Below are 24928 nucleotides of genomic sequence, written 5' to 3' on the forward strand. Positions count from 1 at the left end.
ATTCAGAAGCCCCAAAGTGCCTTGATGTCACTGGTAGTCCTGGCCCCCAAAAAAGGATCAGGCTACCAGGTTCTGCATGAACTACACAAAGCTGAATGCCATCACTGCTGCTGATGTTTACCCCATGCCCACTATCCAACAATCCTTAACCTGAGCAAAAGGTACTTAAAAAATTCCTTGCACCTGAGACTTGGGAAAAATTTGCCTTTTCATAATTTATGAATTTACAGTAATGCTATTTTGGATGAAATTTAGGCAAAAACCTTTCAAAGGGTTGTGAATGACCTGCTGGGAGGGCTGGAATTATTTGCACTTGCCTACCCGTATGATATTACAATTTTCAGCCCTACCTAAGAACAACATCTCACATGTCTGTTACAAGTCTTGGACAAAACTGGCAGCTGATAATCATTAAGATAGTTAACCCCAATGTGTGTCAAATAGACATGGAAGTCAAGTACTTGGGAGACCAGGTCGGAGGAAGCATCCTGAGACCTGAGACAGGAAAGGCTGAGACCATCATGGCCTGGTCTACTCCTTAATCCAAGAAGCAGGTTATGTTATTATGTCATTATTGGGGAGAGCAGGCTACTATAGGAAATGTATGTTCCTGATTAACCTAACCAAGATATAACTACCTGAGTTGGTATCCTGGATGCTGAGTGTATAAAAGCCTTTCAAGCCTTGAAAGAGGTACTAGTCAGTCCTGAACCAGGTGGATCAATCAGGAGAGAAATATCCCATTCTCTATCTGAGCAGGAAACTACTTCCTAGGGAGGTAGCATATGCCACCATGAAGGATCATGTGGGTGCTGCAGAAGCTGCAACACTTCCTGTATGGACACAACTTTTTAGTGATCATCTAGCACAATCCAATCAGCTGGTTAAACAATGTTGCTGGAGAGAATGCCAAGCTACTGTGCTGGAGTTTGATTTAACTTCAACAACTGTTACCCCAACAGACCCAGCCAAAGTGGATTGCATTGGAAGGAAACTTTGAATACCTTTCATGCAATGTAAACTGATTGTAAAACAATCTAGAACTAATACAAATCTGTAAATCGGGTTTTATTTGAACTGAGTATATTTCAGTTTGTCAATTCTCTCCATAATCCAAACTTTTAACTGTAATGGATTTACAATTATTAAATGTGGTTTTACTAATGCCAGTCAATTAGTCACCAAAAAAGGTAAATGTTACTAGGTTTAGCAGGCTAATGGCAAATTGAATGAAATTTGTAATTTCATTCGAAGCAACATTATGTTGGTTGTCAGATTGTAAAACCTTGTCAAATAGAAATATACAGGAATTTAGAAAAGTTAGTATTAATTCTGTTAATTCTGTAAACCCCATTTTCAGGGTACTGAAAAGATGGCTGCAAGGGGCAGCTGCAGCTCCCATTTTCCATAGAAACGATAAAAGCATAACCAAAATCAAATATGAAAGGCTTACGAGCAGGCAGGCTATTTAGGCTGAAGAGACTTGTAACTTCTGCGTTAAAATAGACTTACCTGCCTGATCACAATATTCTATAGAATATCCACTGAGGTGTGCATGCACAAATTTCTGGAACGAAGCCTGAGTGATGGGATTACTGAACTCCTGCACGTGTGCAGGTGGTAGGTCACCCCATGACAGGGAATCAGTATGGGTGAGATGGACACGGAAGCAGCTAGAGAAAATTTGCTGGCTACATTGAAGGATCTTGATGGACCGTGGAAGAGGCAATATATAGAACACAGGGATATATTGTGTGACAACTATTTTAATTGTACTTACTATTAGGAAGCAGGCACCAATCAAAGCAGCTTTGAGCTTTACATCCAGATCAACAGGAAATTCTATCCCAAAGTTATCAGCATTGGTAAAAACTTCATTCACAAATCCTGACTAGTGATGGACGAACTTCCGACGGGACGTTTCGCGAACGCGAAACGCGAACGGACACAAACGTTCGCGAAAACGACCGTTCGCCGCGGGCTCCATTGACTTCAATGGGAGGCGAATTTCGCAAACCTTTAGGTCGAATTTGCGGCCACGGGGTAATTATTAGGGGGTAGCACGTAGTCCCACCACCTGGACAATAGCATAATACATGTATGAGGTGAATTTGGGATCGATAACTACAAGCATTTTTTTTTTATTTGGGAAATTGTTCTGACAATTCAGGACTATGGAGCTAATGAAGGCAATGGAGGAGAGGGAAGGTCAGGGACCAGGGTAGGCAAACAAGAGGGTGCAGGAGATACAGAGCACTGACAGCAGCACCGTAATACAGAGCACTGACATCAGCACCGTGACATACAGCGCTGACAGCAGCTCCGTGACATACAGCGCTGACAGCAGCTCCGTGACATACAGCGCTGACAGCATCTCCGTGACATACAGCGCTGACAGCAGCTCCGTGACATACAGCGCTGACAGCAGCTCCGTGACATACAGCGCTGACAGCAGCACCGTGACATACAGCGCTGACAGCAGCTCCGTGACATACAGCGCTGACAGCAGCTCCGTGACATACAGCGCTGACAGCAGCTCCGTGACATACAGCACTGACAGCAGCTCCGTGACATACAGCGCTGACAGCAGCTCCGTGACATACAGCGCTGACAGCAGCACCGTGACATACAGCGCTGACAGCAGCTCCGTGACATACAGCGCTGACAGCAGCTCCGTGACATACAGCACTGACAGCAGCTCCGTGACATACAGCGCTGACAGCAGCTCCGTGACATACAGCGCTGACAGCAGCACCGTGACATACAGCGCTGACAGCAGCTCCGTGACATACAGCGCTGACAGCAGCTCCGTGACATACAGCGCTGACAGCAGCTCCGTGACATACAGCGCTGACAGCAGCTCCGTGACATACAGCGCTGACAGCAGCTCCGTGACATACAGCGCTGACAGCAGCTCCGTGACATACAGCGCTGACAGCAGCTCCGTGACATACAGCGCTGACAGCAGCACCGTGACATACAGCGCTGACAGCAGCTCCGTGACATACAGCGCTGACAGCAGCACCGTGACATACAGCGCTGACAGCAGCTCCGTGACATACAGCGCTGACAGCAGCTCCGTGACATACAGCACTGACAGCAGCTCCGTGACATACAGCGCTGACAGCAGCTCCGTGACATACAGCGCTGACAGCAGCACCGTGACATACAGCGCTGACAGCAGCTCCGTGACATACAGCGCTGACAGCAGCTCCGTGACATACAGCGCTGACAGCAGCTCCGTGACATACAGCGCTGACAGCAGCTCCGTGACATACAGCGCTGACAGCAGCTCCGTGACATACAGCGCTGACAGCAGCTCCGTGACATACAGCGCTGACAGCAGCTCCGTGACATACAGCGCTGACAGCAGCACCGTGACATACAGCGCTGACAGCAGCTCCGTGACATACAGCGCTGACAGCAGCTCCGTGACATACAGCGCTGACAGCAGCACCGTGACATACAGCGCTGACAGCAGCTCCGTGACATACAGCGCTGACAGCAGCTCCGTGACATACAGCGCTGACAGCAGCTCCGTGACATACAGCGCTGACAGCAGCTCCGTGACATACAGCGCTGACAGCAGCTCCGTGACATACAGCGCTGACAGCAGCTCCGTGACATACAGCGCTGACAGCAGCTCCGTGACATACAGCGCTGACAGCAGCTCCGTGACATACAGCGCTGACAGCAGCTCCGTGACATACAGCGCTGACAGCAGCTCCGTGACATACAGCGCTGACAGCAGCTCCGTGACATACAGCGCTGACAGCAGCTCCGTGACATACAGCGCTGACAGCAGCTCCGTGACATACAGCGCTGACAGCAGCACCGTAAGCAGCCCCAGGAGGAAGTCAGCACAGCACAGGGATGGTGTGATCCCCTCATAATAAGAACCCCCAGGAGGAAGTCAGCACAGCACAGGGATGGTGGGAGCCCCTCATAATAAGAACACCCAGGAGGAAGTCAGCACAGCACAGGGATGGTGGGAACCCCTCATAATAAGCAGCCCCAGTAGAAATATGACACCGCTCAACCTCTTCAAAGAGGAGGGTAGGGGCATATAGTACGGTGTGCTTTTTTGGGTCAGGGAAGTGAGCCAAATGAATTAAGAAGGTCTGTGTGCTTGATTCCAAAAATTGTTTATAGACATATACATGGTCTACTGATCACATGTGTTGAATTCCTCCGAGATCCATGCCTCATTCATTTTTAGAAATGTGAGGTAGTTAACACTGTGGTGAGCTAGGCGAGTACGCTTATCGGTCACAATCCCCCCTGCTGCGCTGAACGTCCTTTCGGACAGGACACTGGATGAGGGGCAAGCCAACAGTTCGATTGCAAATTGGGCAAGCTCTGGCCAGAGGTCAAGCCTGCCCACCCAGTAGTCTAGGGGTTCATCACTCCTCAGAGCGTCCACATCGGCCGTTAACCCAATGTAGTCGGACACCTGACGGTCTAGGCGTTCCCTGATGCTGGATCCGGATGACACCTGTCGATGGGTCGGCTGAAAGAATGACCTCATATCCGAAGTCACCAACACATCTTCAAACCGGCCTCTTCTTGCAGGCGCTGTTGGATTGGTACCCGCAAATCCTTCTCTGGGAGTGGGAATTGCTCCTCTGCCAGCGCACGCAAAAGCAGAATGCAGCATTTCTCGAAGCAAGGCCTGGAAGTGCTGCATTCTGACAGCCCTCTGCGACGGCGGTAACATTTCCGCCATTTTGTGTTTGTACCGGGGGTCTAAGTACGTTGCCACCCAGTACTGGTCCTTGACCCTCATGCTTTTTATACGGGGGTCCCTATTAAAACACTGGAGCATGAAGGCCCCCATTTGCACTAAAGTGGAAGCGGTGTGGTGGCCTGGCTCCTGCTCATCATCCAGGATAATGTCGTCCTCTTCATTCTCCTCTCCCCATCCTCGCACAACAGGGATCCCAGAAAGGTTTAAAGCATGCTCTTCTTGCTCCTGCTCATCCGCCCCGGCACCATCCTCCTCTGACTCCTCATCAGACTCCTGTTGTTGACTTGTCTCAGATAGAGTAGCCCCCCCTGGGAATTCATCCAGCATTGCGACTTCCTCATCTTCCCGCTCCTGCTCCTCCACAGCCTGATCAATGACACGACGCAATGCACGCTCCAGAAAGAAGGCATAAGGTACCATGTCACTGATGGCGCCATGGCTGCGACTGACCAGTTTGGTGATCTCCTCAAATGGCCGCAGAAGTCTGCATGTGTCGCGCATGAGCAGCCACTGGCGCGGTGAAAAAAAACCCAGCTCCCCAGAACCGTTTCTTTCGCAGAGTTCATACAGGTAGACGTTAACTGCACGTTTCTGCTGGAGCAGCCTATCAAGCATATAGAAGGTTGAGTTCCATCGCGTCGGGCAATCGCAAATAAGACGTCTGACCGGCAGATGGTGTCGCCGCTGAATGTCAGCAAGGCGAGCCATGGCCGTGTAAGATCTTCTGAAATGGGCCGAGATTTTCCTTGCCTGCCGCAAGATGTCCTGGACCCCAGGGTATTTGACAAGGAATCGCTGCACGACCAAGTTTAAGACGTGTGCCATGCACGGCACGTGCGTGATTTTGCCCTGTTTCAATGCGCTAAGCAGATTGGCACCGTTGTCACACACCACTTTACCAACTGTCAAATTGAGCGGTGTTAGCCACTCATCTGCCTGTGAACGCAAAGCTGAAAGGAGTGCCGGGCCAGTGTGGCTCTTTGCTTCCAGGCACAACAGACGCAGCACGGCATGGCAACGTCTCACCTGGCATGTGGAATAGGTTCTGGGGAGCTTGGGCGGTGCAGTGGAAGAGACGCTAGCAGCGGAAAAGGAGGAGGCAGCTGAGGAGGAGAGGGAGGAGGATGGAGTAGGAGGAGGAGAAGAAGAGTCAGGCCTGCATGCAATCCGTGGCGGTAAAACCAAATCTACACGGGTGCCACGGGTTACATGCTTGACGGCCGTCAGAAGGTTCACCCAGTGGGCAGTAAAACTGATATACCTTCCCTGCCCGTGTTTGCTAGACCACGTGTCTGTGGTCAGATGTATCTTGGCACCGACACTGTGTGCCAGAGATACATTCACTTGCCGCTGAACATGGCCATATAGCTCTGGGATGCCCTTCTCTGAGAAATACTTCCTTCCTGGGACCTTCCATTGTGGTGTTCCAATGGCCACAAATTTGCGAAAGGCCTCCGAGTCCACCAGTTTATATGGCAGTAGTTGGCGGGCTATGAGTTCTGACAAGCCAGCCGCCAACCGTTGGGCAAGAGGGTTATCCGGCGTCATCATTTTTTTACGCTCAAACATTAGGCCCACGGAAGCCTGCCTTTTTGCAGAAAAATGTGAGCTTGGCGTGATGGAAGGTGGAGTGGAGGACAATTGTGAGGAGAGAGGAGAAGGAGAAGTAGAAGACGAGGCTGGACGGTGAGAGCCTGCAGTGTGGCTTTGTGTGTTCCGTTGCTCCCACTGGGCTCGGTGATGGCTGCTCATGTGCCTTCTTAAGGCGGTCGTCCCTAGGTGAGTATTGGGCTTACCGCGACTAACGCGTTGACTGCAAAGATTGCAGATGGCAACGCTATTGTCAGCAGCGGACACGTTAAAAAAAGCCCACACTGCGGAGCCATGTGCCGGTGTCCTGGGAGCGCCAGATGTGACCGTACATGGTCGATGACTCGCTCCTGATACATTTGCAGTCTGCTTTGTCCCTGCTGTGCAATGTAAGTCATTGCTGCTTCTCCTCCCTATCTGCTGGTCCATATCTCCCTCTGAACTCCCCTCCTCTTCCTCTCTTGTGGGCACCCACGTGACATCACTAGACACGTCATCATCAACGTCACCTTCCCCACCGCTATAAGTAGAGTAGGCAGCAACACCGGGGACCAACCTCCTCCTTGGGCTGATCTGGGTACTGGCGTCAGACTGCTGAGTAGCGCTTGTTGCTACCTCCTCTTCCTGATCCAATACCAAGAGTGGCTGCGCATCAGAAATGTCCTCTTGATATGGATCGGAAAATAATTCCAGTGACTCAAGCGGAAGGTATGTGGTGGTGGTGGTGGTGGTCGTGTTGTTGGTGGTAGTGTCTTTGGGGGTGCACATAGCAGAGAGTGAAGAAGAGGGTGCAGATCGAGAGGATGAGGAGGGTGCAGAAGAGTAAGGCTGAGCGAGCCACTCAACCAAGTCTGGTGCATCCTTTAAAGTAATTGAACGCACCTTCTGCAACTTCCCACTTTGGCTCAAGCCTGTTGCTCCTGCCCTACCCCTACCACCCCTGCGGAAGGGCCTGCCTCTTCCTCTGCATGTCATTTTTTAAATGACCCTGTGACAAAACTCTTAGTCCCTATACCGCTGAAGGACTGCTGCAGTATAGGTGAGCGGTCAGCAGTGGTGCACGTCAACCCTATCTATTGTGGACCTATAGCGGTCCTTACAGAACAGCAGACTGTACCGCACTCAAGCCTATGTACCGTAGCACCCTATACCAAGTTACCAGTCCTTATAAGAACTTTTGTGGACCAAGCAGGTTGTGTATTAGTGTTTAGCAGACTGTACGTCAGTCCCTATACCGCTGAAGGACTGCTGCAGTATAGGGCAGCGGTCAGCAGTGGTGCACGTCAACCCTATCTATTGTGGACCGATAGCGGTCCTTACAGAACAGCAGACTGTACCGCACTCAAGCCTATGTACCGTAGCACCCTATACCAAGTTACCAGTCCTTATAAGAACTTTTGTGGACCAAGCAGGTTGTGTATTAGTGTTTAGCAGACTGTACGTCAGTCCCTATACCGCTGAAGGACTGCTGCAGTATAGGGCAGCGGTCAGCAGTGGTGCACGTCAACCCTATCTATTGTGGACCGATAGCGGTCCTTACAGAACAGCAGACTGTACCGCACTCAAGCCTATGTACCGTAGCACCCTATACCAAGTTACCAGTCCTTATAAGAACTTTTGTGGAACAAGCAGGTTGTGTGTTAGTGATTAGCAGACTGTACGTCAGTCCCTATACCAATGAAGGACTGCTGCAGTATAGGGCAGCGGTCAGCAGTAGTGCACGGCAACCCTATGTATTGTGGACCGATAGCGGTCCTTACAGAACAGCAGACTGTACCGCACTCAAGCCTATGTACCGTAGCACCCTATACCAAGTTACCAGTCCTTATAAGAACTTTTGTGGACCAAGCAGGTTGTGTATTAGTGTTTAGCAGACTGTACGTCAGTCCCTATACCGCTGAAGGACTGCTGCAGTATAGGGCAGCGGTCAGCAGTGGTGCACGTCAACCCTATGTATTGTGGACCGATAGCGGTCCTTACAGAACAGCAGACTGTAACGCACTCAGGCCTATGTACCGTAGCACCCTATACCAAGTTACCAGTCCTTATAAGAACTTTTGTGGACCAAGCAGGTTGTGTGTTAGTGATTAGCAGACTGTACGTCAGTCCCTATACCAATGAAGGACTGCTGCAGTATAGGGCAGCGGTCAGCAGTAGTGCACGGCAACCCTATGTATTGTGGACCGATAGCGGTCCTTACAGAACAGCAGACTGTAACGCACTCAGGCCTATGTACCGTAGCACCCTATACCAAGTTACCAGTCCTTATAAAAACTTTTGTGGACCAAGCAGGTTGTGTGTTAGTGTTTAGCAGACTGTGCGTCAGTCCCTATACCGCTGAAGGACTGCTGCAGTATAGGGCAGCGGTCAGCAGTGGTGCACGTCAACCCTATCTATTGTGGACCGATAGCGGTCCTTACAGAACAGCAGACTGTACCGCACTCAAGCCTATGTACCGTAGCACCCTATACCAAGTTACCAGTCCTTATAAGAACTTTTGTGGACCAAGCAGGTTGTGTATTAGTGTTTAGCAGACTGTACGTCAGTCCCTATACCGCTGAAGGACTGCTGCAGTATAGGGCAGCGGTCAGCAGTGGTGCACGTCAACCCTATCTATTGTGGACCGATAGCGGTCCTTACAGAACAGCAGACTGTACCGCACTCAAGCCTATGTACCGTAGCACCCTATACCAAGTTACCAGTCCTTATAAGAACTTTTGTGGACCAAGCAGGTTGTGTATTAGTGTTTAGCAGACTGTACGTCAGTCCCTATACCGCTGAAGGACTGCTGCAGTATAGGGCAGCGGTCAGCAGTGGTGCACGTCAACCCTATCTATTGTGGACCGATAGCGGTCCTTACAGAACAGCAGACTGTACCGCACTCAAGCCTATGTACCGTAGCACCCTATACCAAGTTACCAGTCCTTATAAGAACTTTTGTGGAACAAGCAGGTTGTGTGTTAGTGATTAGCAGACTGTACGTCAGTCCCTATACCAATGAAGGACTGCTGCAGTATAGGGCAGCGGTCAGCAGTAGTGCACGGCAACCCTATGTATTGTGGACCGATAGCGGTCCTTACAGAACAGCAGACTGTACCGCACTCAAGCCTATGTACCGTAGCACCCTATACCAAGTTACCAGTCCTTATAAGAACTTTTGTGGACCAAGCAGGTTGTGTGTTAGTGATTAGCAGACTGTACGTCAGTCCCTATACCAATGAAGGACTGCTGCAGTATAGGGCAGCGGTCAGCAGTAGTGCACGGCAACCCTATGTATTGTGGACCGATAGCGGTCCTTACAGAACAGCAGACTGTACCGCACTCAAGCCTATGTACCGTAGCACCCTATACCAAGTTACCAGTCCTTATAAGAACTTTTGTGGACCAAGCAGGTTGTGTGTTAGTGATTAGCAGACTGTACGTCAGTCCCTATACCAATGAAGGACTGCTGCAGTATAGGGCAGCGGTCAGCAGTAGTGCACGGCAACCCTATGTATTGTGGACCGATAGCGGTCCTTACAGAACAGCAGACTGTACCGCACCCAAGCCTATGTACCGTAGCACCCTAGACAGACCAAGTTACCAGTCCTGATAAAGAGCTTTGTGGAACAAGTGAGTTGTGAATGATTAGCAGACTGCAGCAGAAGGGCAGCAGTCAAGTATAATATTCTTTCTATATTTGGAAGAAAGAATATTATACGTGTACAAGCCTATTACCGTACCACTGATACCAGTCCTGAAAAGAACCTTTGTGGAACTAATAGTAACAGCAAGTCTTTAAAATTATCCTCACTGCCTGACACACTGCTTCCTGCCTGTCCCTATACAAATTGGCAAAAAAGAGTAGGCTGGAACGATTAGCTGGAACAGCTCTTTTGTGGACCTGATAGTAACAGCTAATGATGATGATGATGATGATGATGAAGAAAGACTAATCTGGCTGAGCTGTCCCTAAAATAGCAGCATACAGCGCTCTGTCCCTTTATCTAAACTGACAAAAGAAACTCAGGCTGCTGACCTAACACCTATACCAGTCCTGAAAAGAACTTTTGTGTACCAAATAGCTAGCGTTTTCTCTGTCCCTACTCCACACAGGATCCTTTCCCTACAGTGACAGAAGAAAGAATGTAAAATGGCCACCGGATCGGGTGTATTTATAGGTTAGGGGGAATGTCCAAGTGTCCATGAGCTGTCATGTCTCAATTGGTTGTCCTGTAACACATGATAAACGTGTCACGAAAGGTTAAAGTTCTTGTATACATTAAACACGTAAGTCCGCCGGGGCGAACGACGGAAAAAGGCGTTCGAACCCGCGGACGGCGAAAGTCGGAAATTCGCCGCGAAACGACCGCCGGGCGAACCGTTCGGCCATCACTAATCCTGACCAATACTTGGAAATTTTGCCAATCACTGACTTTTCACTTAATGTTTTCACCTATAGAATAAAAATGCAAAGACGAAAAATTATATTATGTAATATTTCAGAGTTCAGGATGCAGCTGTAACCTTATCACTCCATTGGTCATATTGTTTTCAGAAAAGCACTACATTCCTTGGATACTTTAAAAATACATTTTGCTAAATGCGTGAAACCAGCCTAAATTAGAATTTCTCTGGGCTAGAGCTGAAAATTGAGATAAAGTGGGAATGTGCGCACATCAAACACAGTCATGTGATTCCTTTGGGTGTCTATGTGCTCATATATTAAATGTCAGCTCACTTTTCACTTTAGTAACTTTAAATCTCAATTTAACCCTTGTCAGTTTTTTTTGTCTGTTTCACATTTTAGTAAATGAGGTTCAAAGTTTTGAAACCAGAGAGAAAAAGGCTGCAAGCAAAAGGTCAGCAAAACTTCCCATTTATTTCATTCATTGGACTTTTTTTTAACTCAGGGATGTACAGACATTATTCCAGTGCTACTCTTGGCTGATTCTAATCAGAATAAATATTTAGCATCAAGCTACATTGTACCTGTTCCCAAATAATCCATATCAGTATGTTTCATCATATGTTTTTTTCTGAACTGGATTATCCTAAACTGGTATACTAGTATAAGCCAGACATGGTATTTCTAGGGTTACAGATCTATGAAATATGCCATTCTTTAAAGTGATTGTAAAGGCTCCTTTTTGTTTTGTTTTTTAATAACAAACATGGCATACTTACCTCCTCTGTGCAGTTGGTTTTGCACAGAGCAGTCCGGATCCTCCTCTTCTCAGGTCCTCGGCTCTGTGTATCCATTCAGACATGGAGCCCGACTTGGCCCCACCTCCTCTCTCCCTGATTGGCTGACTGAATTTGAATGACAGCCGTGGGAGCCAATGCCAATGCTGCTCTGTCTCAGCCAATCAGGAGGAGTGTCCTGGATAGCTGAGGGGATCGATCATGGACATTGCTGTGGAGAGAAGGAGCTTAGATAGGTAATTGGGGGGGGCTGGAGGCTGCTACACACAGAAGTTTTTTTTTTTATCTTAATGCATAGAATGCATTAAGATAAAAAACCTTCTGCCTTTACAACTCCTTTAATCTTGACTCCACTACACTACTAATCCCTTTATAAGGCTGTCAAACTTTTGTTTTTGGACTCTACAGTTAATGATGTACCTTTTGTACTTGAAGTTCCACCATGAGAAGTCCAACAACCTATACATATACAGATCGCCCAAGAAGCAACAGATCCCGCGGCAAACTTTTTACAGGGTCCACAAACATCCAGATTCTTACACCAGCTACAGATAAGCTTCTCTGATGAATTGGCTCTGACAATGAGTCAATTCTCTAACCACATTCCACTGGTTCCACATATTTAACACTTACTACACCAGTTCCATTTCCCAGACCCTTGACCTTGATAGGAGTACTTAGTTCTCTTCACTACTAAGGCCTCTGCTGATCCTGGGGCTAGTTTCAGTTCCTGAGCAGTTTTCTCTCACACCTGGGGGCTGTGCTACATGGATGTGCAGGTGACATAGCTAGTGCACTGGAAGAACCTTCCGATCACCTTCACCGACTGACTCACCGTAAATTAATTCCACCCTTCCTTTACTAAATTGTCTGAATGGACACACAGAGCTGTGACCTGGCTTGGGTGCCCCCATAGAAAGCTTCTGGCTTTGGGGGCACTTGTAAGGAGGGAGGGGCCAGGAGCAGCAAAGAGAGACCAGAGAAGAGGAGGATCTGGGCTGCCCTGTGCAAAACCATCTGCACAGAGAAGGTAAGTATAACATATTAAAATATATTCTAAATATATATACTCGCGCTAATGGTGTACACAATATCATAAAATTGAAAAATAAAATGACAAGTGCAGCTGCTGTACAAAAGATGCTAATCACTTGAACAGATCCAAATAAAACAATACAGCACTAGCAAACACAGTATAGGTGAAACAATAACTTGATAATAAATGTGAAAGTCCAAATAAAGTGACTGATGTGCTCAAATCCAAAGTGCAAAGTGCTCCACGATTTTCCGGGCATGCCACAACACCCCCTCCAGTGTCCCCACTCATCGGATCAAATGGACCCCCAGCCTTTCAGTCTAGGGGTCTTTTCTTTCTTAATAGTGATGGCCAGGAATGGCAGCTTTGGCATCAGATCATCAAACAAATCTTCCTTGTTAAAGATACTCGGTCAGAAAAACAGGTATCCAGAATGAAAAGAAATGGACTAATAGTGAAGTACAGCTATGAAAAGGATTTATTACGCAAGTATAGTAAGTATAACATTTATTTTTTCTTAAAAACAAGACTTTACAAACACTTTAATACCATAAATAATAACATGTTATTAGATTTTTACTCTAGGAGTATATATAATGAGTTTGACAATTCTAGAAAAATGCTTAAATAATGCATTACAATTTAACTAAACCCATTAGATTTTAGCCAACTAAAATGTACTGAAGATTTTATTCAACCAAGATATGACTTAAATTAAAACAAGTCAGATGATTAAAATAGGACTAAAACTGCATTTTAGTTAAGTCCATCTAGGTGCCCCTGGACGACGTAACCTATTACGAAATGTGTTGGGTGGATTGACACACTGACATCACCTCGTGGTTTGTGTATACAATCTGGGGAGGACGGGTTTATGATGGTGTGCTTCCGGCTGGCGCAACCCACTTAAGGCCTGCTTTTTCTTCATGCTTGTAAGTGTGTATTTTTATTTTTAACAATATTAAATTGGGGTTTTTTACACTATTTGGAGCCATTTTGTTTTTTTTTATATACGGACATCCACCTTTGAGTCCTTGGTAATGGGAGAGTTATTCGGAGGCCAGTTACAGTTGATGCATACATTGGAGATCATCCATAACAGTGGAGGAATGTGACAGTTGGAGAAGCTGCCATAATTCTGATGGGCCAATTTTGACTCTTTGGGGTCTGAATGTTCCGGTAAGGAGCCAATTCTCACACAGGTGGTGGTGGATTCTACATGGCCCACAACACTAGAAGATTTTTGTGGATGGACTTTTATTTTATTTTATTCTAATTTGTCACACCTACAGTCACAAGTGGTGCACATATCTTCTGTTGGACTTTATTTTAGAGGATTTTAGTATATATTGCCATTTATGTGCTTTTTTGTTCACAGGTTTGAAGTAATCTGGATACATATACAGTACAAATTTGCACTATATTTTGGGTTAGATTCTATTTATATTTAGCATTTGCGATTTTTATACAATTGATTTATGTTTAGTTTTCATGCATGGTGTAATTTTGGGGCATATAAACACCTTTTGTTAGTGACCCTGTGTTTTTTTTAATTATAATCACAGTTGGTGGGGGGGGGGGGAGTGTGACCCCAATTGGTTGAGGTCATTCTTTAACCAAAATATTAATTCACCACAGGTTAGCGCAGTTCACATTTTTTTCGTTTCATTTATGTTTGTATTTTTGGTACAGAATAGAATTGCAGCTTTCATTTATTCTTCACGAGATTATTTATAATATTTACTGTAGCACAGTTCCTTCCCCAATCTTTTTTTCATTTTAGTTAAACGTTTTAGTTAAAAAGACTATGACAAACGAAATCAAAATTTGATATCAAAATGACCACTGGTGCAGGGACCATAGGCGTGCACTTGACTTGAGAACACCATAGGGACAGTGCACTGCTGGTGTGTAGGGGAGCGCTCTCTATTGGGAGAGCAGAGGATCAGATAAGTAAAACTGCTTTTACTGTCCCCTAGACAGAAATCAGGGAGGATTGGAAATTAGACTTTAACAGTACATTTCTACTGCCTGGAGAGACATCAAAGTCCGTAGTCATGCTGTAAATGTAATGCTGCATTGAAGTAGACCATCTAAAAATACAGAGCTATACTCCCTAGCATGGTCTGTTTACAGTACACTTAGTAAATATATTCTTGGCATTCACTTGCTCCAGCAAGTAGATCATAACCCATAAAGAGTACATTAATGTGTGTGACTTTTTGTATTTTTCAAAGCAAACTGAGGTCAGAAATGTTCCTTGTGCTTCCATTTTCTGCACAGACATAAACACTACTGAGATGTGCAGTAGCCTCGTCACACTGGCTCCCTGTCACACGGAAGCACAATAAAGCTTTCTCTCCTTTTTCCCCCTGAACCTTCACAAAGGTAACATTTTTCTGGCAGCAATGATTTCATCATAATATGAGAGAAAGGGAATTTTTAATGTGTTTTTTGTAAAATCTTCAAAGCTCGTAGTCAACGTCTTTGCCTCGTAGGCTGTTTTTAGTTTCACATTTACTGCACTGCACCTGCAAGCATGCTGGTTTTGTGGCACCAAAAAGAATCTAGGAGACAAAGACCAAAGTGAGGATAATTAGATGCAACACCACTAGCTAGCAAATTGAGGAAGGAATTAAGATAACATTATAGTCCTGGCAATGACAAATATACAGCTGTTTTACTGGGAACTCATGTTAAAAAAAGAAATGTGTGTATCATGTAAAGGTGTATTTTTGCTGAGGTTATTGCAATTAAAATATTGTACCGTGTTCATAAAAAAAAAAAAAAAAAAAAAAAAAAAATATATATATATATATATATATATATATATATATATATATATATATATATATATATATATATAAATAAAAGTATATATTTAACCACTTGGCAACCAGCCCAATTGAGCTTTACTGCTACAGGCAGCCTCTCTGCACAGAATCACGTATATATATATATATATATATATATATATATATATATATATATATCTATATATATATATATATACACACACACACACACTCAATTTTGCTCTTTGGGATAGAGGGCATGCTAGTCCACCACCAGTGCACTGTTTCTGCTGTGATTAGTCACGTCAGAAACCGATCAGCAGGTACCGGCCAACAATGGATGACCGCCGGCACCCGCTGATCAGTGAGGACGACTGAACCCTGCCTATGTAAATAAGGCAGAGCTCTGTTCTGTCAGCAGGGATGTGCTGGATTTTGTTTCCCTGCAAAGCAGGGAATAAAATCCATTACATCCCTTAGTGAAAGCACCACATAGCAGACATAAAAACACTGGTTAGGCACACACTTAACCCTTTGATAGCCCTTGATGTTTAATCCTTTCCCAGCCAGTATCATTAGGGTACAGTGTATGTTTTTAGTCATCAGGCAAAGAGACAGAGCTGCGATCTGCCTCTGTAAACAAGGCAGATCACCATTCTGACAGGGGGGAAGAGATGGAGTTTGTGTCCCTGCGCAGCAGGGAATACATCCCCTCTCTTCCCCCAGTAAAAGCACCTCACACAGTATAGTAAACCACTGGTTAGGCACACAGCTACCCCCTTTGATCGCCCCTGATGTTAACCCCTTCCCAGGCAGTGTCATTAGTACAGTTACAGTGCATATTTTTAGCACTGATCACTAAATTAATGTCACTGGTTCCCACAAAGTGTCAGTTAGTGTAAGATTGACCGCCGTAATATTACAGTTCTACTAAAAGTTGTTGACCCTTCCATTACTAGTATATACATATATTAAAAAAATAAAATTCCAGTATATATACCATAGTTTGTAGACACTATAACTTTTGAGCAAACTAATCAATTTTTTTTTTAACATACAATATGTAGCAGAATACATATTGGCCTAAATTTATGAAGAAATGTTATTTTATTTCTTTTTTTGGATATGTTTTATAGTAGAAAGTAAAAAATATTGTTTTTATTTCAAAGTCCCATCCCACCACTAAAATACACATATGTAAACTGTCTTGTCTACCACAGAATTAAATCAATCCAGCCACTTTCATAATTCATTCACCTCTGCCAGACAGCACAGCCAGTGGGGTGTCACCACACTATCTATTATGCTGCGTACAGACGATCGGATTTTCCGACAATAAGAAATGTGGATTTTTTTCCGACAGATGTTGGCTCAAACTTGTCTTGCATACACAGGGTCGCACAAATGTTGTCGGAAATTCCGATCGCTAAGAACGCGTTGACGTACAACACGTACGATGAGCCGAGTAAAATGAAGTTCAATAGCCAGTGCGGCTCTTCTGCTCGATTCCGAGTAGGGATGAGCGAACAGTTCAGCCCGAGCATAAGTTCGGGCCGAACTTTGGTTGTTCAGATGTTCTAGTAAACACCAAACAATATTTCTATGGGACATTAACATGAAAAATCAAAAGTGTTCATTTTAAAGGCTTATATGCTAGTTATTGTCATAAAAACTGTTTGGGGACCCGGGTCCTGCCCCAGGGGACATGTATCAATGAAAAAATGTTTTTTAAAAAAGTCAGTTTTTTGGAAGCAGTGATTTTAATAATGCTTAAAGTGAAACAATAAAAGTGAAATATTCCTTTAAATTTCGTACGTGGGAGTGTCTATAGTATGCCTGTAAAGTGGCGCATTTTTACCATGTTTAGAACCGTTCCCGCACAAAATGACATTTTTAAAGAAAAGAAAGTCATTCAAAAGTAATAGCGGTTATAGTGAATTGTCAGGTCTTGGCAATACAGATAAAAGACATTGAAAAAAACAGCATGGGATCCCCCCAGTCCATTACCAGGCCCTCTGGTATGAATATTAAGGGGAACCCTGAACCAAAATTAAAAAAAAAATGGCCTGAAGGTCTGGTATGGATTTTAACAGGAACCCTGTGCCAAAATTAAAAAGAAATGCGGTGGGGGTCCCCCCCAAAAAGGAGATTCCGACAGCAAATGTCCGATGGAGCCTACACACGGTTGGAATTTCCGTCAACAAGCTCACATTGAATATTTGTTGATGAAAATTCCGACCATGTGTATGCGGCATTAGAGTTAAAGAGTATCTACACCCAAAAACAAAAAAAATATATATTGCAGATTTGGTGTCTAAATCTGTTTTCTTTGTCTTTTTTCCCTTTTTTTTATATCTTTTTAAAATATGATGGCAATTATAAATTCTATGGGCATCCTATATCCCTATTCCCTATCCAAGTTGTACCCCCCCATAAAACAACAAAAACAAAACCAGCAAAAGACTGTTCATTTTCTCTGAAAGTGATGTATGAAGTCTGGCAGAGAGGTGAATTGGTGGATTGTTTGTTACTAGCGGCAACTACATTGCTACACAAACATTGCTGTAACTTCTTAAAAAGTGTTAGCTGGAATGTAGGGTCCTGGGTTTACTACCACTTTACATATGTAACATTTTAGATTTTTGGATTAGTTACACTGTGAGGAATACCCAGAGACAGAGCATCAACACACCTCTAATGCCCCGTACACACGAGCGGACTTTTCAACATCCAAAGTCCGAAAGACCGAGTCCGTCAGACTATCCGATCGTGTGTGGGCTGCAACGGACTTTTGATTCGCCAAAGTCTGACGGACTTTAGAAATGAAGCATGCTTCAAATTTTCCCGAAGGAACTCCGCCGGACCCGGTCCCCTTCGAAAACTCCGCTCGTGTGTATGCTACTCCGACGGACTAAAACCGACGCTAGGGCAGCTATTGGCTACTGGCTATGAACTTCCTTATTCGAGTCAGGTCGTACGTCATCACGTTCGAATCCGTCGGAGTTTAGTGTGATCGTGTGTGGCCAAGTCCGTTCGGCCGAAAAGTCTGTCAGAACTCCGTCGGAACTCCGGCGGAACTCCGGCGGAACTCCTTTGGAAGTCTGTCGGACATAAGTCCTCTCGTGTGTACGGGGCATAAGTCGTCCTCTATTAGTGCATCCCCGCTCAATCCCAGTGCTGCCATGTCATAGATTACAGGAGCTGATAACAAGACAGGTTATACTAATTGTATGTAAAAATACAATTATTAGAGTCAGAAGAGTTTAGAATGAGAAGCAGCCTGCTTGGGATCAGGGCAGTGGTGGCTGGTGACAGATTTTCTGCAGGTGGGGTGGCCTGGCACTTAGCACTCTACTTAGCAGTTGGGGTTCCCATCTTAGGCTGGAATGTGGAACCACATTTGTGCAAGGAACTAAGTGTGGTGGCTCCTGTCCCTGCCTTTGGGTATATAGTGTAGAGTAGAAAGAGCTAATGAAGGATAAACAGTGCTCTGCACCATTTCAATCAAAATGTCTTCATAGTCAGTGCCAATCTGGGCAGGAATTGGAGTGCTGAGTCCAGATGTGCCAACAGCCAGAGTCACCTGGGTGCAGAGAAGAGAGTGGACGAAACGCTGTGTGTGACCGGATGGTGAGCTGTAATATTACTGGGATTGGTGAGCTGCTACCATGGGGATTTACTATATGCTGCTAGATAGACTAATGCCGCGTACACACGACCGGACTTTTCGAGGGACTAGGTCCGACGGTCTTTCCGACGGACTTTCGGCAGAGTTCCGTCGGACTTTCCGAATAAACGGACTTGGCCACACACAATCACACCAAAGTCCGACGGATTCGAACTTGATGACGTATGACCGGACTAGAATAAGGAAGTTCATAGCCAGTAGCCAATAGCTGCCCTAGCATCGTTTTTTGTCCGTCGGACTAGCATACACACGAACGGATTTCTCGATCTGGCGGAGTTCCCGGTGGAAAAATTTAAAACATGTTCTATTTTTAAAGTCCGCTGGATTTTTGGCAAGCAAAGGTCCGATGGAGCCCACACATGATTGAATTGTCCGACAGACTCGTTCCGTCTGACCTTTGCTGTCAAAAAGTCCAGTCGTGTGTACGGGGCATTATCCCTTTATTTTAGGGTGTGAGTATAATTTGTTTATGTCTAATAAAAATTGTGGTGATTGTATTACAAGATGTAAGTCTCTTTCTATGGTTCAATCCATCCATCAATGTGGGGTCTTTTTTTACGCCGTGAAGGAAACAAGCTGTGGACGATTGCTGTGGCTTTAGTTTAGTATGTTGGTGGATTGTTTCAATCAGAAGCAGACAAAAATATTGTTAGCCTAATCTGTAAAATGTTAGGCTAACATTTCTGGTGAAGGAAATTCCAAATGACTGGTGAAGGAATTGAAACCACTAATAATTGTAGATCCACCAGGTGTTTTCTAGGACCAAAGATTTTAATAGAATTTAAATTTTTTCACAATTTTTTAAAAATCTTTGACCACACAAGTAGTGTTAAGGGAACTTTGTTGTGTATTCATCTTGTTGCTGAGCACAAGACGGAACGCGGTTTATTTGGTAGCACTTTATGTTTTATTTGACACATTGCAACATTGTTTATTTTTTATACTGTGCTTATATTAGGTTTTAGCTCTGTACCTGTGGGAGAGTTTATGATTTTCACTTTTTTCACATACCATGGGTTGGTCGGTCGGTCCCGCACTTACCCCAACTAAGGTGTGGGCAGCGCTTCCCTTCGGAAGGCGTTTTCTCCTGTGTCTCCTTGCTGTGGCCATGCGTCTCCCCCCTCCTCCTCCTAGGCCAATAGGATCACTTTTCCTTATGGCCAATCAGGAAATGGGTCTCAAGACCAGCTACCCGATTGGCCAGGAGGAGAATCAGAGTGACAATAGTGAATATTCATTTGCTATTGTCACACAACTGGGTGGGCACGGGACGCAGTACTCTGTCTCTAACGTGCTTAAAAAAAAAAAAAAGTCATGCATCCAGAGCCCCACATTTAAATTAGAGGCTGGAGGCATGGACAGGGGGTGGCGTCCCTGTACCCTGCATTATGTGTCGCCACTGTACTGTATATTCTTTGGGAAGTTATTATAGACTGAAGGGTTTAATAACTGATTTAGGAATTTTAATCAGATTTGAGTTCAGCTAAACCTGTAGTGAAGAAAATGTGTGGACTGCCCAATTGACCTTTTCTTTAAACAGGGCTAACTGCATGGCTGTCATGCTGACCTATTGGCTTTAATATTTTTACTGATCTAGAATGGGTAGAAAGATCGGATGTTCTGACTTTGCACTGATTTTACTTGCTACTTGCTTGTAGCAGGCATTCAAAATGGCATTGAAGCCAAATTCAACTAGGCAACTCTAGAAATAGGTCAGTAGTAATGACGAACAGTAAACTTTTCTTATTACAGGTTTTCTTTAACTTTGGCAAGCCAATATATCTGATTGTGTGTGTATATACCTTAGTAGGTGAAAAAAATGAGCTGCGCTAAAAACAAATTAGAAATTAAAAATTAATCAAACACCTAAAACCTAATCAAAACCTATACAAAGTAAGCATAAAAAACAATATTAAATAAACAAAAATGTGATTAATAAATAGTATATATGAGTACTATCATATCATCATAGAGTGAATGAAATGTGTACTAGATCTGAAATGAAATTAGTATAAATAATATAGAAAGCACCCACAATAATTAATATACCGTATATACTCGAGTATAGGCCGACCCGAATATAAGCCGAGGCCCCCAATTTACCCCCAAAAAAACTGGCAAACTTATTGACTCGTGTATAAGCCGAGGGTGAGACATGCCTGTCCATCCCTGTGTGTGTGTCCGTCCATCCCTGTGTGTCCGTCCATCCCTGTGTGTCCGTCCATCCCTGTGTGTCCGTCCATCCATCCCTGTGTGTGTGTGTGTCCATCCATCCATCCATCCCTGTGTGTGTGTGTCTCCATCCATCCATCCATCCATCCCTGTGTGTGTGTCTCCATCCATCCATCCCTGTGTGTGTGTGTCTCCATCCATCCATCCATCCCTGTGTGTGTGTGTATCCATCCATCCCTGTGTGTGTGTGTCTCCATCCATCCGTGTGTGTGTGTGTGTCTCCATCCGTGTGTGTGTGTGTGTGTGTGTGTGTGTGTGTGTGTGTGTGTGTCCAGCCTACCTGTGTCCCGAGCCTTTGTCCCGAGCCTCCGTCCCGTGCCTTGCCTCCTTGCCTCCGTCCCGTGCCGTGCCTTGCCTCCGTCCCGTCCCGTCCCGTCCCGTCCCGTGCCGTGCCTTGCCTTGCCTCCGTCCCGTGCCCTCTTCGTCGGCGCCTCGGCGGCCATTGTAAAATTCAAAAGCTGCGCCGCCGCCTTCGCCTGTGATAGGCGGAACACTGAATTTCCCAGCAGCCTGTGTTCCGCCTATCACGGACATCGTATCATCCTCGTCCGTAGTACGAGGATGATACGATGTCCGTGATAGGCGGAACACAGGCTGCTGGGAAATTCAGTGTTCCGCCTATCACAGGCGGAGCCGGAGGCGCGGCTTTTGAATTATAGAATGGCCGCTGTCTGTCTGCTCGACACGCTGATCGAGCGGGCAGACAGCGATGACTCGAGTATAAGCCGAGGGGGGCACTTTCAGCCTCAAAAAAGAGGCTGAAAATCTCGGCTTATACTCGAGTATATACGGTAAATTGAAACAAAAATAATAATGTGTGCTAAATCTAAACGAATAATATTAACAAAAATAATATTCAAAAAACCATAAAGAGTTCATATGTGATAAAGGAAAAAATGATATTTTTAGTCCAAAAATATTATTATTGATTCTTCAAACTTGATATTAAGGTGAAAAAAATTAATCCACAAATGCGTGTATGTAGAAAATATTCAAAACAATCCTCCACCAGTGAGAAGACTGTTAAAATTACACTCACATACGTAAAGAAAAAACGATCACATAAAAAACGAGCCGGCCGGACTCGTGTGCCGCCCGCACTTCCTGGTTGGGCGTAGAACGCGGAGACGTCAGAACGCCTATCTTGGGAGATAGGCGTTCTGACGTCTCCGCGTTCTACGCCCAACCAGGAAGTGCGGGCGGCACACGAGTCCGGCCGGCTCGTTTTTTATGTGATCGTTTTTTCTTTACGTATGTGAGTGTAATTTTTTTAAATTCTACTTTATTAAACCAAGTGGTTTTACGCTATGCGAGTGTCTTTGATCTTTTATATATGATCCACGATACCCTCGTTCCCTGATTGGAGGCTTCGTACTGGTGATAGAGACAGCGTGGTGTCAGCAATCTACGACACCTTCGTCCCTCGATTGGAGCCTTCGTATTGGAGCATTCGTATTGGAGACATAGATGGTGGGATGCCTGTGACGGTTCATCCAGAAACCCCTGTGCTGTTGCCTTATTGATCTCACTAACACTGGGATCTAAAGCTCTGGTAAGCGGCCCCTCTTCTCACTGGTGGAGGATTGTTTTGAATATTTTCTACATACACGCATTTGTGGATTAATTTTTTTCACCTTAATATCAAGTTTGAAGAATCAATAATAATATTTTTGGACTAAAAATATCATTTTTTCCTTTATCACATATGAACTCTTTATGGTTTTTTGAATATTATTTTTGTTAATATTATTCGTTTAGATTTAGCACACATTATTATTTTTGTTTCAATTTATATTAATTATTGTGGGTGCTTTCTATATTATTTATACTAATTTCATTTCAGATCTAGTACACATTTCATTCACTCTATGATGATATGATAGTACTCATATATACTATTTATTAATCACATTTTTGTTTATTTAATATTGTTTTTTATGCTTACTTTGTATAGGTTTTGATTAGGTTTTAGGTGTTTGATTAATTTTTAATTTCTAATTTGTTTTTAGCGCAGCTCATTTTTTTCACCTATTTAGTTTGATATCGGAGTATTACGATTAGGGTTGCTGCTTTTAGGTTGCTTTCTTTTGTTGTTCGAGTAACGCGGTTTACCCTTTGTACCGTGTATATACCTTAGACTAGAGGCCAGTGACTTATTTCTTTCTTTTTTATGATAGGCTAGAAATTCTTAAATGAGTGCCCCACTAAGCAGATTTGAGTGTATGGACTTAAGTTGCAGTTGAGTGCAGTAGAGGTAAGGTTCATTGCCTAATACTTCTTATTTTTGTACCCACAGTGCTACATTTTTTAATTCAGGTCAGCATAGACTTCTTGAAGATCCTAATGCTTAAAGGCCCTACCACTTAAAAAACCCTTCACTTGTTTCTAGAGCAGGATCAGTGGGGATCAAAGCACCTGACTCCAGTCAATCAGCTGCTTCTTTTTAACAGCAGCTCTGAGATCTTTCAACCCACTGTTTTCAAATAATTTCAGTAGTGGAGTTACATAGCAATATGGTTCAGGGTGATCTAGTGTAGATCGGGTGATTTAGTCCAGGTGTGTTAAGGAAATAGTAAAATCCTCATTTGCCGGTAACCTGTTAGATTGCTTGCTCTTGGCAAATCCGGAAATAGCATTTCGGCTTTCTCATCTCTATTCCCCACTGGGCAGGTGGAACATACAGAACTCACGCATAAGCCTTAAGTGATACTTTGCAGTCCGGAGAGGCTGCGTCGGGTACACAGGGGAACTGCACATTTGAATAACATTGTAATTTATTTCAATCACATGACAGTATTATATATACATAAAGTAATTGTTCAGGTGACATTTTTTTTATACTATTCTCTGAGTAGGCAGACCAGAGGGAGGTAAATGATTAGCTTCAGGCTACAATCATTTGGCATTCAGGCCTGTAAAATATCATTATAGAAACAAATGTGAGGACCTGTCCTCTATTTTGATTTATATTTTACATCCACATTATTTTCTTGAGACACCATAGAATATTGAGCTATAAACGTGCTCATATTACTGGACTCAAATGAAGGGATACAAGGTAATGGTTAGAATAACACTAATGTTCCCACTATGGTACAGTCATACTCTAGTCTGATCATTGAACTTTACTGTTGATAATAAAACATGTGATTGCCTTAGAAGTGGATATTAACAGGAATATGATAGAAAGGTTAACTGGTACTGCCAGAGAGCATTTACAGCTACAATTATTCCTCTGACATTTCAATCACCTTTATCAAAAAATGTTAAAGGGGTATAATGCTAAGAAAGGTTATTTCAGTCACTTTGGTTTATCGTCTACCTCTGATTTCGAACATCATATGGTGTCTGGTGTCTGTTTCCATGTGCTTTGAAAACAAAATAAGAATGTACATTTTCTGGGCTGTAATATTTCCCGGATTCATCCATTTTGTATATAACTACCATGGCTTACATAACTAACATAGGGACCCTCCCTATGCTGCTGTGAGTTGCCACCTCATCTCTTTAAACCAAACACATATTAATTACACAGGTTCTGTGGCTGATTAACCGGTTCCCAACCAGCGCACGCCGATGTACGTCGGCAGAATGGCACGGGCAGGCATATTGGCGTACAGGTACGTCCAATCTTCAATGCCGCCCTGCCATCACGC

General features: G+C 44.4%; 1 protein-coding gene across 1 annotated transcript in view; it reads right to left on the reverse strand.

Moving 5' to 3' along the window:
* The window catches only part of LOC143988568 (phospholipid scramblase family member 5-like), a 104698-nt gene that overhangs the window by 15847 nt on the left and 63923 nt on the right, over positions 1-24928 (reverse strand). Inside the window, exons 6-7 of the mRNA XM_077488244.1 lie at positions 10713-10772; positions 1781-1891 (exon numbers count right to left, since the gene is read on the reverse strand). Coding sequence (XP_077344370.1) covers positions 1781-1891; positions 10713-10772 — 171 coding nt within the window. The remainder of the gene's footprint in view (positions 1-1780; positions 1892-10712; positions 10773-24928) is intronic.

Source organism: Lithobates pipiens, unplaced genomic scaffold (genome assembly GCF_037356315.1).
Source record: "Lithobates pipiens isolate NorthernLeopardFrog02 unplaced genomic scaffold, aLitPip1_a1.2 Scaffold_18, whole genome shotgun sequence".
In the NCBI taxonomy this organism is placed as follows: domain Eukaryota; kingdom Metazoa; phylum Chordata; class Amphibia; order Anura; family Ranidae; genus Lithobates; species Lithobates pipiens.